At 31.9% G+C, this 18,156-nt stretch overlaps 1 protein-coding gene across 1 annotated transcript; it reads right to left on the bottom strand.

Annotated features, from left to right (window-relative positions):
• Nucleotides 1-8,317: 8,317 nt before the first annotated feature.
• On the bottom strand, nt 8,318-17,933 carry LOC105328553 (cysteine-rich, acidic integral membrane protein). Its single transcript, XM_034477914.2, has 13 exons — nt 17,802-17,933; nt 16,554-16,670; nt 15,684-15,757; nt 15,336-15,407; nt 14,810-14,930; nt 14,295-14,368; nt 12,556-12,627; nt 11,413-11,536; nt 10,504-10,629; nt 10,190-10,281; nt 9,784-9,840; nt 9,266-9,458; nt 8,318-8,873 (listed from the first exon to the last, which is right to left on the bottom strand). Exons 1-13 carry the CDS (start codon nt 17,836-17,838, stop codon nt 8,725-8,727), a joined length of 1,308 nt encoding a protein of 435 aa, XP_034333805.2. The 5' UTR covers nt 17,839-17,933; the 3' UTR covers nt 8,318-8,724.
• Between the last annotated feature and the right edge of the window lie 223 nt (nt 17,934-18,156).

Below are 18,156 nucleotides of genomic sequence, written 5' to 3' on the forward strand. Positions count from 1 at the left end.
TCCATGCAAGTTTGGTGAAGTACGGACCAGCAGTAACTAAGATATTGCTATTCAAGGCACCTGCAACAAAAACTTTAACCTGCTCCAAAAACCTTAACCTCCTCCAGCATCTGAAAGTTAGGAACCAGATTCAGTAGGTCCAGATGCATCCTCCATGTAACTTTGGTGAAGAGAGGACAAGTAATAGCTTAGATACAAGAGCTGCAACTAAAACTTTAACCAGCTCCGGACGCCGACGCCGGGGGTATAGCATATGCTCCCATTGACTTCGTCTCGGTGAGCTAAAAGGCGAAAGCGCGAAGATTCGAAGGCGAGAGTGCGAAGTTGCAAAGGCGAAGAAGCGGTAGTAGTATCACTTCTTCGCCTTCGCAACTTAGCACTTTAGTCTTCGCGCTTCGCCGTCGCATCTTCTATATTCTTCATATTGTTCATGAATATAATACTTGCATTGATGATTTCCGCAGTACAAACTGCTGGGTATACAAGTGCAACACTCAGAATTAATGATGAAACCAAAATTATGAAAAGTTTACTCCCCTATTAGGCATTATAATCAAGCTGAAGTTAGAGCCATTACGCCAGTAGAGGTTAACGGCTAATAAGGAAAATCGTCAAAGTACTGAGAGTACTCGTACAGAAAATATATTTTACTTGATCCTCGGCATACTTTAGTAAGTTTATTTAATACCACGATGATTAATGCATCAATAGTTTGTATGAGCATTGGTAACGTTGGATACAATAAAGATCGTGTGATCAAAATCAAGCGGGATATAAACCCCTAACATGGGTCCTAACCTCTTATCAACGCTTTTAGAAACAATCTTTTCTTATTATAATCGATCAGTGTGTATTATCTATTAAGATTTACCATAGTCAGATATTCTTCACAAATTTGCTCTAAAAGAATAAAGTCTATCCATGATCACAAATACAACATTACAACAAATGATGTTCATGTATTACGTAGAAGAAAACAAAACTAACGCAGAATGCTTTTAAAAAAAAAAAAACTTTCCCCAAGAAATGTAAATAAGAAGTATTCATATTTCTACGTTACCTGCCCCCTTAGTCTTTTCCCATAAAGATATATACATGTATCATTTTTCGATTGACAATTCATTCACCAATGAATATTGCTTATATTATTACAACAATTATTCTTTCATGATAAGTGTTCGTTAATTATCTCACAATATCCTCATTGTGTATGAATCTTTCTTTATTTGCGTCATTTCCCGCCGTTTGTCGACAAGAGAAGTAACGTAACTGTTAACAATCAATTTGTGCAATGTCAGAGTGTTTTACGTGTGCTTGCTACGGATAGGAAAAACTAAATACAGCGATTTATTTACAAGACCGGTGTTTATAACTTCAAAATCAGTTGAACAGAGTGAAAAATAAAGTAACTTCAAAGTCATATCTTGGATACGGGGTAACCAATTTCTATTCATGTTTACGGGGGGGGGGGGGGTCATTTTTTTATGGGGGTCATTTTTCTTCATGTTTAACATGAAGAAAAATAACCCCTGGGTCTTTTTTCTTCAGAAAAGTCCAATTATTCTTCAGCTAGGGGGGTCATTATTCTACATAGAAAAATGACCCCCGGTCATTATTCTACGGGGGTCATTATACTTCATTACACCGGCGCGAGTGGATAAGTGATCCGCGGTCGGTTCGTGTTCTATGACGCGTTTATGTTTCATATTGTGCACGGACACAACTATATTTTATTATGTTTTCAACTATTATATTGGTTTAAGATGAAAGGATAAATTTATTTTACTTGTACAGTTGATTAAGCATTGATTTATACGATAGCGTACAAGGTAGTTTAAAAATCAAAGCAAATTATAATCTAAGTTCCATGTTCCTTGTTTGCGGTAGGTGCTAGCACGATAAAGGAATGCCCTGAATTGAGGCATTCGATGATTATTTTAAAAAATATTCACATGAGTTTAAACAACTTTAGCTAGATTAGATTCTATCGGTCACATATTAATCACTTCTGTAGTTTCATTGTGGAAGCGAACTCATTGCTGCCCCCCCCCCCCCTCCCCCCCACTCCTCCCGCCCCGCTGACAGGTGCTCGCGCTGGATTTTTTTTTAATTGGAGAAAAGATAGCAAGATCTGTCGAAAATCATTTTTGGTGGTTTCTTCTTATGTGTAACAGTTTGTTTCACTTTCCCATCCCTTTGTTTATTCGGCCAGTCTGTCTCAATTCAATTGCCGCATGCGACCGAGAATCTTGTGTCGCTTCAGCGCACACAGCTCAGAACATTTATAGCCCCAGGTCATCAATTGTTATGTAATTGACTAACAGTTGGAAGGGTGATTTTACTACATAAAATAATAAAATCATAATATAATCTATTTGAATTGAGTACCATGCGTATAGATTCCCATAATAATTATTTTTTTTTATTTCCTTTCTATGTTTACATTTAATTTTGTTAAAATAATTAATAGATTTTCTATCATTTAAATTGTGTGCTTCATCAAATACTGATTCCGATTACCTTGAAGTCATTATAATTTTCCATTGGCTTTTGACAAAAGAGAGACGCCTGACCATCCAATGAAAACAAATACACAGAGTTTGATTGACAGGTTCAGCCAGGTGCAGGTCTCACCCGATGTCCGAGGTTATGTGTGCTGCTTGTACACAGCCGAATGGTCTCAGTAAGAGTTATCGATGTAAATAAATAATAAAAAATACATGATTATCAATACATGATCGTGCAAGTTAAAGTTGATTTAGGTGTGTTCCAATAGAAATCATGTTCCGCTAACTGTATTTAATATTTTTTTATGTATAGCGAATTTTAATATTGTTTCAGTACTGAAACATCGCATGAAAACGTTTAATTTACATGTACTCTGTAACTAGTCGTCTTTTAATACATATACCTTTCTTTTGTTTGTTAAAAATTCGTTCAATTTCGTTAAAGTAATGTAAAACACGGGCGCCATTTTGAAACAATTAACTTGTCAGAGAGTTCCGAATGAAATCTGATGAACGTTTCACACGGTTCTCGCACGCTTTGCTCGAAACGATTTACACGCTTTGCCCGAAACACTAAACGGTTTACATGAAACTCTAAAAGGTTTACACGAAACGTTTCTCGCACGTAGGCCGCACGCTTTTTTGGTGTAGTAGTACGTTTTAGGGACTGTAAATTTGTCAGCACGCTATTCTAAACTTGCACATAGTCTTCAAAAATTTAGAAATATTTTAATATAGAAGTTATCTTTGAGAAAATTTTACGTGTATTGTAGGCGGGTTCAGTTTAAAAAAGAAATACAATTCCTGACATGAATCATGAGTACATACTGTTTATAACAATGCTTGCTACCCTTTGAACATTTCACTCGCCATTAAACATCTCATTTTTTAAAGAATGTTTGAAACGATTACATAAACTCTGCTCGACAAATAGTTTTCCTAAAATATTTTCTTCCTTTCTTTTTTCAAAACACGATTTATATACAGGATGTCAATCACAACACGTTTTTATAACAAAAGCAGAACTGAAAGTATAGTCATTATAATCGTTTGACACCATATAACATAAATTTTCAACTCGCAGCAACAACGGAAGACCTACTCGGGGCTTTGCCACGAGCTCTGCTCTAGTTTCTATCTTCAATTGTTCACAGTCGTCCATAAAAAATCTGGTTTTCACAAACATTAAATTCAAAGTTCAGATTGAACGTTCCCTTAAAAAATAAAAAAAAATTCAATGTATGAGACAGATTTATACTTATACGTTTATAAAATGGGCTTTAAATCGGCCGTTATTTGGGATAAATAATATTTACATTTCTTTTTCTAGACTGTGGCTGTACATTTATCAGACTGTTTGACTCTAGATCTGTCCTACAAAATGCTAAATGGGAGCAAATTTCGCCATCTCAACAGATCAGATATTACAATAACCATGGAAACTGGCCAGTTTCACGCTGTGATTACTCTTGCCTTAATTGCTTGGTCAGTGAATGTTTTATCTCTTATCTCAGGATCGGCAACTTAAATTCTACATTTTAGAACTATTATGCCACAGAATAGATCTTGCGAAATATCTTCATTATAGTTTTGGGCCTTTGCAAACTTCTTTAAAGGAATATAATAAAAATCAAACTTGCATATTTTAACATTGTTCGTTTTATAAAGAGTATACATGTAACTATTGAGAGTATCATAGTAATGATTCAATTTTAATACACGTTAAAAACTATAGAATAAAACATAAACATATAACCACTATTAAAATTTTATGCGTGTTTTAATAAATGTAATCGTCCGACAAACTTTTCAATAAATAAAAAATATTCATTACAGACGGTGGGTCATTGATGTTGGGCCGATAGCATGGTCTCAACTAACATTAATGGTAAATTTACAACATTGACTTAATGTTTGCAATTAACATTGACACTATAGTTAGATGTGTCAATTGTAAATTGGCTCACTGTTGGCCCAACATTGTTTACGTAGTTTGTTAGATAGGCCATACATGTATATCATTCTGCTTTTATCTAGAACAAATAACATAGTAACTCTATGAGCTTTGTTTATTTTATGCAAGGCAAATATCTAAACAAATACTTACCTTTTATGGTAGTCTGTCTTCCTGTGGACGTGGTTATTGTTGTCGTTCATGGTCAGAGTGTCCAGTCTAGATCTGTTATAACGCTTGCAGCAAGTCTTTGAAAGATTGTTAGCATCGGCATAATGATACAAATGACATGAAAAGCAATATTTTAATCAGATAAACTGTATTACAGCTAACTTATATGATCAACTTTTGCCTTAAAGGGGCATGGTCACGATTTTGGTCAAATTTTATTTTTTCTGTTTTTATTATTTGCAATGCTTTAGGAATGCATTTCTAATGATCAAATGAAATTTGGGTGCCAGTCGTTGAGTTTTAAGCAAGATACAGGGCTTACTATTCGTCGTCATGTAAACAAGGCTCGTGCCCTGTTTTTGTTTTTACATAGACTCAGTATACTATTAAAAAATCTTTTAAAGCTGGTTTGTATATCTTATTATTAATTTTAAGCATTAAAAACAGTTCCTTACGATTAACACATTCATTTTAGGTCTAAAACTGGAATTTTCACTCTAACATTCGAAATGTAAACAAACGCTTTGTTTACATAGCGAAGAATTGTAAGCTCTGTAACTCGCTTATAACTCATCAAATGACACTCAAATTTTGGTTGCCTATTAAAAATGCCTTACTGAAACATTTTAAACATTAAAATCGAAAAAATAAATTTGACCAAAATCGTGACCATGGAACACAATAATTTGATATAGATTCATACGATGATGTTTTAGTCTTTTTAACGTACTTGTTTGTTTACACAGGATCGATATTTTAAACGTTGATTAGAAATACCTGAAGGCATTAAATAGTCTATTCATGTGCATATTATAGTATTTACTTTTATATTCAAATACTAAATCAATTTGAACATATCCTATGCAGCCTACATCGTAGCATAGCATGAGTATAAAATTTCATAGCATTTAAATCCCTTTTCACAATATTAGGATTTCATAGCATATCAATTGATTATTTGTCATCACAGTTTAACATGCGATAGAATTTCAACTCAGTTTTTTAGAGTAAATTTTAATTATTAAGGGGATCAATTGAGTTAGAATATTAATATAATAATATATACATATATCCATGAAAATATCCAACTAACAAGAATTTTTAAAAAAAAAATCTTGCAGAGAAAATATTGCATCAAACACAAATAACAGATCATTCACAATCGTTTTAAACATTTACTTATTTTATAAATGTGTTTTTTGAAATGGTGGAACTCTTCTGTACACACCATGTAACTTGCATTATCATCAAAGACCATATTTCAATTCATAGCTTATCATTCAAATCTCGTAGCATCGCGTAGGAATTTCACAGCATATAATAAAAATCTCACAAAAATGTAAAAGATATTAGTGATATGATTGTTCTTTACTTCGTATTTGTTCTGTAATAGCAATTGATAGTATGCTTAAAATATATTAGTTTATCATCATCATGATAATTACTTACCAAGTCGTTGGAACGGGTAATCATTAAGTTTTCTTGTTCGTTGTCAACAACATAGACTAAAGAATGGGGGTATAAAACAGTGACTGTAAATTAAATGTTGAAAAAAATTACGAATCCATTATTTAATAACATTAAAATCCTCTTATATAAATGGCTATTAATTCAAGATCCCCTGATTTACTCAGCCAACTAATTGCTACTGGTGAACATCAGCTGCAGTAACAGCCGGGGGGTCCCAAATTAGGGTTTAGCCTCCCAAATGAATCCTTGAATGAAACTCGATACTCCCTGACAGGTTCATCACCAAGTTATGGTACTTAGAGTACCTGAAGGTATGTGTGCTTCTTGTTAATTTTTTTCTAATATCATATAAATTAAACTGTTTTCTTGATTTATTTGATGGATTAATCAAAGTACTGAAGTACTCACGGGAGTTGATTTTATCGATTATCATCTATCTTAAAATCAATTTATCTTGCAGGGCAATTAGTTTCTAGTTTGTATTTGAATTAAGCACTTTTTTATAATATGAATTTTTAGACTTTTCCGACAAGAATTTCGAGAAACCCCATATGAATCAGGTTGTGTAATATTTAAAGATAAATTTTAACTACTAGTATGTATTAGTTTTCGAAACAATTCTAAAAATTGTATGGATCCAAGCACTATTGATATCGAACTTTAGTCTCGTTTAACTAGACGCTCGGTTGTCTCCGTTAATTTCCGACAAGCAAGAGAGGCCCCTCTCTGCTTGTCGCAGATTTACGGAGACAGCCGAGCGTCTGGTTGAAACACAGTTTCCAAACACAGTTTCACTTTCGGTTTGCCAGAGTAACTGCATAGGAGAGTTGATTAAAATCAACTCCCAAAAATCACTATGGCAATATGAGAATTATATATTTCTCTTGTAATTTCTATGACAAATACATGTATGTATGTATGTAAGGAATACGTACTGGTATCTAACTTTTTAAACGCATTAAGAAAATTTTGGTATGCATGGGAAAACATGTGAAAAATATTGTTAATCAAGTCTCAAGTTCATTGGTTTATATAATGAATAAAAAAATTTATCACAGAATTTCCTCTTCATTTCTGTTCATTTTCCATCAATTTATGATTAACCAAGGAATTTGTTTTGGGAAGGTGTCATTGCTTCTTTTTATATTTCTCAAGAAAGAAAAGAATTTATTTATATGCTTGAAAAACTTGCATGACATAATAGATTGTACATCTCTTTTATTTTAGCACAACATATCAAAACAAAGATATTAAATGAAAATATAAAAATGAAATCTATTAAATAAAACTTATGTGGTATTTTTTATGTTGAATCCATTTAAGGTATACGTTTACTCAGAATGAAAATAAATTCCACTGATGATAATGATAAACCATCTATTGTGTGTTAAAGACCTATCATGGTAGTGCTATTTTTCACTTTCAAAAAAGTAGGTCAATGACCTACTTTTTAAGATAATGGCCATTGAATAATTTTTGAAAATTTAAGAAAAGTTCCTAAAAATTTTACACTATAATTGAAATTTTCTTAATTATGAAAATAATACAAATTGCTAAATTCTTTTAAAAATGAAATACAGTTTATGAATGGCAGTGACACTAAACAGACACAAATCATTAAGTTTTCATTCACAATTTTTATGAATATTCCAGTCCGAATTTCCTCTATCAGTTTTCAAATTCCTACCCTGTTTTGATTCAATTTTACAAAAAACTGAATGATGATAATACCAAAACATTTATAGCATTAAATTAGGTATATTGACCTTACTCTGCAGGCATCAAAGTTATATGAGGTCAATGATCAAAATTTTGAGATATACTGTCTTTTATCATTTTTAAGCATTTTTCAATATTTTTGTAGTGTGTGCCATTCGAATATCTAAACGAAAAAGTGCGATAAAACTAGCTGAAAATATGCAAAATTATGTTGACTAATATATAAAATCTTAACTTTGAATATTACAGTACTACCAAAAATATTTCAGTGAAAAACAAAATCTGAAAATTTTAGCCCGAATTTCCTCTGTTTTGCTAAAAGTCTAACTTTGTTTCAGCCTAATTCCATAATATAGTAAAAATATCAAATGGTTTGTAAATAGTAATTCATTTCATAAATGCTTTTAGTGTTTAGAACAAATTATACTCATGACATTTAACTTTATAACAATCCGAATTTGAGAACTCAAACCCTGAGTAAACAACGTCCTTAATGCTTTTATTTGGGGTTTTTTTCCATGTTATAAGAATGTTATACAAAAAATATAGTTCTTAATATTACATACAAAATAATCTTATCAACTTAAGTAAAATGTTTCATAACATATGCATGTATTCTTTGATAAGTGGAAGATAACTCTTAATTCAAGCAAACATCATTTTTGCATGTTTAAAATATATTTGTCAGGTAACATGAAAGAGATAGTTGTCATTGGTCACTGAAATTTCACGCATTGCTGGAATTAAACTGACATGAACAGTCTATGGACATCTATTTCCATTCTAAAATTCTAAAAACTGTTTTGAATAAAAAAAAATTTTTAAATGTCACTTGTGTAAATACAGCTTCTACAATATCGTTCGGTATCTATCTTATGTTCAATAATTCTAGATCTATAAAGTTTATTTCTTTGGAGGTGGTTGTCCATGACCTGACCACGGTAGCGTGACCCACTGGGTGGAGTGAGGAGGGGGCGTGCCCAATGTGGCCCAGTGAAATGCGGTTGTCGTGGGCTGGTTATGAGGAATCGTCATGAAACCAAACGTGGTCCCTGTTGAAATAAGATTTTACCATTATAAATGTTTTTAATATCGTCTTTTTAAAGACAACTTTAACTCTGTAATGATCTTTATAATTCCTGTTATAAAGTTTCATGGTCATCAGGAGCCCTTCTCTGTATAGTTATTGAAACAACTAAAGTTTGTCATTTTGAAAATTTGTTACTTGTTACTTGTCCCTGTTTATTTTAGATGGTCATCATGGTTAAGTTTTCTTAGAATCGTCAAATATTTAAGTTTTATTTTGATTTTAAGTGTATATTATTGACGGTCATACATGTACTTAGTAATGCATGTAGATCATTCTGCTATTATCTAGCACCCAAAAAAATAATGACTTTATGAGCTTTGTTAATGCAAGGCAAATAACTAAACAAATTCTTACCTTTCGTGGTACTCGGTCTTCCCGTGGTTGTAGGTGTGGTTGTGGGCGTGGTTGAGGACGTGGTTGAGGGCGTGGTTGGGGGCGTGGTTGTGGTTGTGGTTTTCATTGTTGTTGTTGTGGTCAGAGTGTCCAGTCTATTACAAAAGTCTTGCTTACAGCACGTCTTTGAAACATTGTCAGCATCGGCACAAAACTACAATTTATTTGGAAAGGAACTATTCTTTTAATTTAATAAATCGTATCATAAGCGCCATTAACTTCTGCGTACAAAATACGTTGATTAAATAGAGAGTTCATGCGATAACGCTCAAATCTTTAGAACTTGCCTGGTCGTTAACACTGAGTCGATCATTTGCATTTTTTAAACATTTTATGAAAAAAATCAAAATAGTATTACCACGAAGATATTCATAAAATGACTGTACAGAATTCCCTGATTTGTTCGGTAAATAATCACTGATTTTATATATAACCTTGATTTTAAAACTTTTATAACAACCATCATGATGATTACTTACCGAGTCGTTGACACAGGTAATCATTAAATTTTCCTTTGTGATGTCAACAACACAGGACTAAAGAATGAAATAATAAACTGTATATATAATTAATAAGTGTTAGAAAAATCTAGAATTTATTATTAAGTACATCATACATGTAACATCAAAATCTTCTGTCATTGATTTGTAATTTGTTTCCACTGTTCGTGTTTGAAACACTTCTGTTAATGCCTTAATAAGCATTATGCGTGCTTACATGTTACATGTACATTGTCGAAATAGTAGTTCTTGCTTTCGCCGTGTACACCATGCACCAGACCCTGGCTTATATTTCGGCAAAGTGGATGCAGAAGAACAATTTTATCAATTATGTAGAAATAAAAAATGATAACTATATGATGTAATGAGTCAAAAACATACAAACCTGATGGTTGGATTGACACACTGTCAAATTGTAGTAGCACAGGTCTATTTGTTGTTGTATTTTGGAGTGAACGAAACAGTTGTAACAGAAAACTGAAACAAATGAGTCCACATCATGGTACACATTTTAATTTAACAATAACTAGTTGTTTCATATCTAAATAGAAAAAAAACCAGTAGTATTTTATTAATATTTTATTCATAATTAATTTTTCATTATAGAGCACAGCAAATATACACAAAAAGACACAAAAACTGTATCGACAGAGTTATCTTTCTTGAGCCGCGCAAAAATAGTGAATACTTTATACATACAACACTTCTGGCAGGTCTTTGGACAAAACACGTTTGCGAATTCCTGGTCCTGACAGCGATCCATGTGACCGGAGTGTCGCAAACTCTGACAAACGTTTGAATCAATATCTTTGCAATCTTGGGTACCTAAAACAAGGTTTGAATATTTAAAGTTGCATTTAACAGCGTTATTCTTCCTACCTACCTATACCTACCTACCTACATACATATACATACCTAACAACTTAAATGCGCAAGGTTAAACTCTTTTCTAAAACAAATGGTCGTAGAGTTGACACTACTGAACTCCCTTCGTTTATTTTGTTTAGATTATTAAATCTTAAATTTTAGTTTGCAGCTGGTGTGTAGCTCTAGAACTTTTCAAAATGATTAAAATATACATTGTTCTTCACCTGTGTGAATTATCTGCACACTAAACAAAACTTTTTTTTCTCTTCATCTTATGCATCGCAACGGTTCTTGTCAGTTTTTACAAAAAACAAATTAGGTCAAATAAGTTTACATATTCGGTCCATATATGTACGAGATAGCCGGATATCCCCTTAAAATGAATAAAAATTACCATATGGCATGTAGCGAAATAATCATTTTAAGGAGTAAAAACATTTTCGTCGAATTCAAAATATTGATAGTAATGATGTGGAAACTTATGATGAAATTTCTTTAAAGAAATATGTATGGACCACATGTTCACTATTGCGACACACACAGTGCATTATTCTTAACATTTACATTTTTGGGTTTTTATTTTCAAACTGGTTGATAGTGACGAAATTTCATCAAATTTAGGTATTATAATAATTCAATAATTGTTAGGACAAAATGATTGCCATCCAGCTATCTTAGTCCCCGTACAAAAAACAAACGTAAAGTTTACAAGTAAGGGTAAAGCAGTGAATTTGTACACACTAGGCGCTGGTGCCGTCATTTCATCAGGTGTCAAGGAGTTACACCTGTCATGTTCACAACAGTCTCCTTTTGCAGCAAACGCCCGCCGATTTCCTAGGCCGTCATGACGGAACGCATCACATTGCTGAAAATAGTTTTATTATGAAATATGACAATCAATAATTCAAATCAGTTTAATCACATTTGTTTCTGGAAGAAAGGAGGTAGATTTTAATTTGTTTTTCCATTTTTTTTAAATGAATTCAAGTTATCTTTACGTCTAATTTTTGTTATTCTTGGAACACTTCTTATTTTTGCAAAGCATCTTCATGATACATACCGTAATTTACACAATTTCGCATTACAAAGTAACATTTAAAATATCTTGTAAAACGTTGTTGAGACTTGTGAGCTGACCAATCAACAACTTGCGTGACTTGCAATCTGTCCAATCAACTACTTACGTGACTTGCAAAATGACCAATTAACAACTTACCTGACTTTAAATCTGACCAATGAATATCTTAAGTGACATGTATTCTGACCGATCAACAACTTATGTGACTTGTAATCTGACCAATCAACTATTTACGTGACATGTTATCTGACCAATAAAAAGCCGTGACTTGTAATCTGAGCAATCAACAACTTATGTGACTTTTAATCTGATCAAACAACAACTTACATGACTTGTAATCTGATCAATCAACAACTTAAGTGACTTGTAATCTGACCAATCAACTACTTATGTGACTTTTAATCTGGCCAATCAACAACTTACGTAACTTTTAATTTGATCAATCAACAACTTACGTGACTTTTAATATGATCAATCAACAACTTACTTGACTTTTAATCTGATCAGTCAACAACTTACGTGACTTCTAATATGACCAATCAACAACTTACTTGACTTTTAATCTGCCAATCAACAACTTACGTGACTTTTAATATGATCAATCAACAACTTACGTGACTTATAATTTGATCAATCAACAACTTATGTGACTTTTAATCTGATCAATCAACAACTTACTTGAAATGTAATCTGACCAATCAACAACTTACGTGACTTTTAATATGACCAATCAACAACTTACGTGACTTTTAATCTGACCAATCAACAACTTACGTGACTTATAATCTGACCAATCAACAACTTACGTGACGATCCATACAGCCCATTCGGTAGACAAGCTGAAAGTCTGCATTGAAGGATTGGGTGACGACACAGAGCTAAAAATATTTCTTGATTAATGGTATAACAGCGACATGCTTATTAAAGAAGTACTAAGGGTAACAAAAGCTCTGCAACGCAATTTGTCTCATTACATAATTTCCAAATCAATGTCGATTTTCACGAGCTCATGTTCCATTAATTTCATAAATCACAAAAATGGTGTTTATGTTTAGAAAGACAGATGTACTCAGTGATGGATCATTTATTTGTTGTTTAAGTTAGATGTTCTAGATAATAAATCATTTTATTTGTTGCATAGCATATATGTACGAACTGATGGATGAACTTATTTGCTCTTCAGGATAGTTTTACTAACTGATGGATCATTTTATTTTTTGTTTAGGATAGATTTACTAACTGATGAATCAATTTATTTGTTGTTTAGGATAAACCTCCTAACTGATGTTTCGTTTACTATTTGTTAAAGTTTAATGTACAAACTGATGGATTATTTTTTGTTGTTTAGGATAGTTGTAGTAAGTGATGAATGATATATTTGTTGTTTAGGATAGTTGTAGTAAGTGATGAATGATATATTTGTTGTTGAGGATAGTTGTAGTAAGTGATGAATGATATATTTGTTGTTGAGGATAGTTGTAGTAAGTGATGAATGATATATTTACTGTTGAGGATAGTTGTAGTAAGTGATGAATGATATATTTACTGTTGAGGATAGTTGTAGTAAGTGATGAATGATATATTTGTTGTTGAGGATAGTTGTAGTAAGTGATGAATGATATATTTACTGTTGAGGATAGTTGTAGTAAGTGATGAATGATATATTTACTGTTGAGGATAGTTGTAGTAAGTGATGAATGATATATTTACTGTTGAGGATAGTTGTAGTAAGTGATGAATGATATATTTACTGTTGAGGATAAATTTACAGACTGATGGATGATTATATTCCCCAAGCAAATATCTGTCTTATGACGTCATAGTTGTATATTCATATAATCTGCTGTGGCATTAATGACATTGACAGCAATAATTGATAAAATAGTCTACCATTCTTTAGACATCGATGGAGCTTTAGATACTTTAAAAATGGGACTTTCAATTTCAAGGGTTTTTTATCTAATGTTAAATAAATCAATATATTGTATACCTTTCCGCTATTTGTTAATTCTTAATTTTACCTGATTAAATTCAATTGTTGGTATGACTAATCTGTATATAACTTAAATTTGATTACATTGGTAACAAGAGATTAAAAATCATTGATTTTCGTCAGTAGAAAGATTTCTCTTAAAAGTAATATAAAGCAGAATTTTTTTTTTTTTTATTTTTTTTTTTTTTGCTGCACAGGACGACAATATTTCAATTTTGCTCTGATTAAGGCTTCTTAACGGCTATTCCCACAAAAATATAGCTAATAGACATTTAAAAACCATATTTTTGTCATTTAAGTAGAAAATAGCATTTTCGTTAAAAAAAAATCAATATGAAAATTGCAGCTAACATTGCTTTAAAAATGTTATTAAAATATTTTAACCAAGCTTGATTATAAATCTTTTTGATTTTTTTCCTGTCGAAAAGAAGAACATATTCAATATCAAAAATACAACAAAATAACATTCTTATTGCTACATGTAGATATAGTCACCATTATTTTTAGACTTGATGCTATTTTTGGCGATTGTACAGAGTTTCTGTCGCTCACCTGATGGGCGTGGCACTGCGTGGTGACGTTACAATCTCTAGGGTGGCGTGTCTCAGCACAGCTATAGCACGTCACTTTTAGTAATTTAGTAGTATTCAATGTATAAAAAAACCCATTAACACATCTTTTAACAATTAAATCCAAAATCAAACCGTAAAAATTATGCATTTTTTCCTCTCCAATGAGCTTTCATGTAAACAAATCAAAGCAAGATTTTGATCTTTTTGACAAAACATAATGATCACATTCACAACGATTAATAAACAACGTTTAACTATGTATTCACAATAGTAAAAAGTCCATTTTACACCATGAACTTTTTAAGGTTGAACAAAGATAATTTTCTGTATTTACAGATTACAAATACATGTTATTCAAAGATGTGTTACGTTAAAACTCAAAATATTTTCAAATGTTTTAAAATAGATTCGCCACTTGAAGTTTTATATTTTCATATCAAATTTTCAAAAGTTATATGATGTTTTTGGCAATAAGATGATCGGTGATATACGTACAGGGAGTTTTGTCGACTGCTTCCGGTTTGTAGTGGTTACAGAGAGAGGTGTAACAACAGTCCCCCGGAAGTAACGTGTTCCGCCGAGTGCTAATGTTGTCATGGATAAACAGACTACAGTTCTACAGAGATGGATAAGAAATGAAAAAATAATTCCTACAGCTTCGACATTTATTACAGGCATAATTCAAAACGTTTATATTTCAATATTCAGAATTGGGCATACTGTACTAGGTAAACGTGTGTTGTGGGTAAATCAGTCGATAAATGTGTTGAAAATCGTTACTTAAATACAACAACAACAACATATTGTAATATCCATCCAAAAGTACGAGGAAAAGAAGCAAGAAATTTTTATTAAACGGTTATTTTCATATTTCAAAGCCCACATAAATCTTGTTTGCCGTTATAAACACGACAGTGATATTATATTTAGGTGCTAACGTTGAAGTATCAATGTTAACGTATATCAGGTGTTACACATGACGTAAAGTCGATGTCTGGTAATAAAAGTATTTTTAGTTCACCTGTTTAGGAAAACAGCCCTGCCTGTAGGTGAGTCTAAATGTGTGGTCCAAAGCTGTCGTGATCACGCAGGTCTGGCAAAATGGAAATATGTAATAAAAACAGGACACATTCAATGCGACAACAGACTAATACCAACTCCATTTTAGGTTGCAAATAATACCAACAGTAAAACAGAAAAATTTAACTCTATTACGCAACATACTATTTTTTTTTTAATTCCTAGAATGACTAAGCACTTTTCAGAAGTAATTTCGGTTTTAAATGTTATAAATTTAAAAGAAAATGCGTGATTTTTCAATGGAACTTTTATGGTATTTAATGAACAAAGGGTGATAGGGATATTCTACCTCTTGAGCCTGGCATGTGGTTGTTTTGGTGCAGCTTCCAGGATGGTGTATGTCGTGACAGTTGTGACACGTTACTGGTGTTTGAAAATTGGACAAAAATGCTTTTTTTAATTAGTATTCTGTAGAATCATTAGATTTCGTGGTGGTACAATTTTCGTAAAATTTGTGGGTACCTCTTGGCCGCGAATTAACATCTTCCAAGAATTAATAAATCAGGGTTATAAAGTCATATTTACTTTTGTAGGTGTTGAAATATACACGAAATTACGTCCCGAAAAACCTATAAAATTTTAGAAATCCACGGAAATTGGCCCCCGCGAATTTTAATGATTCCACAGTACTTGTTAAAAGCAGTTTGTGTAGTTTGTACTAGTTATGTGTTAACTTTATAATGTTTTACACGTTGTAACCGCCCTAAGAAACTAAATACAAATCATTTATAAAAATTACATGAACGTTTTGTTTTATTACGTTAAGTAACATAAATAATTAGGTAAAAGATATGACGCTAATCGTTGTAAATATTTTAAATCGATAATCGATAAGATGGATTGCTGTAAGTAGTTTAACTATAACAATACGATGGTAAGTGTATCTAAATTGTTAAAGTTACTTAAATAATAAGCATGTAAAAAATATTATAGTACTTGTATAAAAAGGATAACATTGATTGATCATTAATCATATACTACTGTTATAGAAGTTCATACAAAAACCACTCAACTACTATGGCCGTTAAGAAGTAAATTCAAAATTGAAAGCGAGTCTTAAATAATGACACTTTGTACATACTAAATTATGTAAATGCTGAATTTTTTTATGATCAATATTGGTTATTTTTATCTCTCCTTAAATGAAGACTTTGTTTACATCTATGGTTTCGACAGCTCTCGTGACAGTGCCTGGAGTAGCGAAGGTCTTCACATAGGTCTGGCACCTCTCTAACCAGTGATGGACAGTCCATGAACTCCGCCCCTAAAACCTGGACTGCAATTTAAATATGACTGCTTATTGAGGTTATTCATCATTCCCCCTTGTATTGCTTGATTAATTGAATTATCCCACGCTATTACAGCTAATGTTACAGTATAGTACACCTCATGACAATCGCGAGAAGGATATTAATTGTACCATAAAAGATTGTAATTTAACAGGAAATTTACACGTGTGTGTTATTTGTGTGCTTACTTCATTATCATGATGGTTCATAAATACAGCTAATGAAATACACCTCTTGGTGATAACAAGGTGTACCAATGCACCATCAAAGAGTGAAATGTTGTAAGAAATTTGCACATGTGTGTTTACTTGTATGTTTACTTCATTAATCATAAGGTAAATTGGACAGGTATCACTGTTATTGTCAATCATTATAACCATGGCAACATATTTTTGGAAGACTCTTTTTTATCGTATGGTAAAAGAATTTACCGTGGTATATTATAGGTTTAAAATGTATGAATTAATCTCTTTTCTTGCTACAAAAATTTGTATAGAAAGTTATTATTTTGTTAATGTGTGAATTTACCGATTAGTGATCAAAATATCTCATTTAAAATAAGTAATCATACAGAAGACACAATTATTAATTTACCATCAGAAGTAACTGATTTTTGTTTTTCATACAGGGTAAATTGATTTTGTGCTTTATAATGAACTAGCTAATCAATGAACCTTTTTAACTGGCTTTATGATTTAAAGATAATTAAACATGAACAAAATTATAAAATTGATATTTTACGTATTGAAGCTTTATTCCCAACAGCTATTAATTTTTCTGTGTCACTAGGAGCAATTTATGCTCTTCATTTATCTGTTGATGAGTTGAAACATATAATTTTACTTCATTTGTTTATCGATCCAACTTCGGTTTTTAATTTTTCTTGGAATACAATGGATTTTCAATTGTTTCAAGCTCTCATAAGTTGCCTTGGATACCATAAGGTATTTTTAGATTTATCTTTTTAATGGATACAGTTTTCCTTTGTAGACAACATTAAGAGGATTTTGAAAAATTTTACCATTAGATACAAATAAATGAAACAATTCACGTCAATATTCTAAAAATTAAAGCAGCTGATAATATATTTTTGTCATTACGGTTCAATGATAACTTACCAATACTTAAAAGAAAGAAGAATCTGGCCCACAACATGACTAGTTCTATATTTAGTTCTGAACTATCAGAACCATACAAAATCTTATCAGTGGTTTAAGACTCTAGTATGGAAGTACTAGACATATGACCTTTACATATGGTCGCGTTAGTCAAATGTTATTCATTCCGTGCTCATAGCTAGCAGTTTCATATCTATACACCTTGTGCACTTTTAAAGTAAATGTTAGTACGTCGAAAGATTCACGTTTCAAGTTCTACATTGTAGAATCACATTTTTTTTTCATAAGTTGGATCTGAAATATGATGTAAACATAAAGAGTGAAGTAAGAGTGTCAAGTAGAAACCACGAAAATA

This window comes from Magallana gigas, chromosome 9, assembly GCF_963853765.1.
Source record: "Magallana gigas chromosome 9, xbMagGiga1.1, whole genome shotgun sequence".
In the NCBI taxonomy this organism is placed as follows: domain Eukaryota; kingdom Metazoa; phylum Mollusca; class Bivalvia; order Ostreida; family Ostreidae; genus Magallana; species Magallana gigas.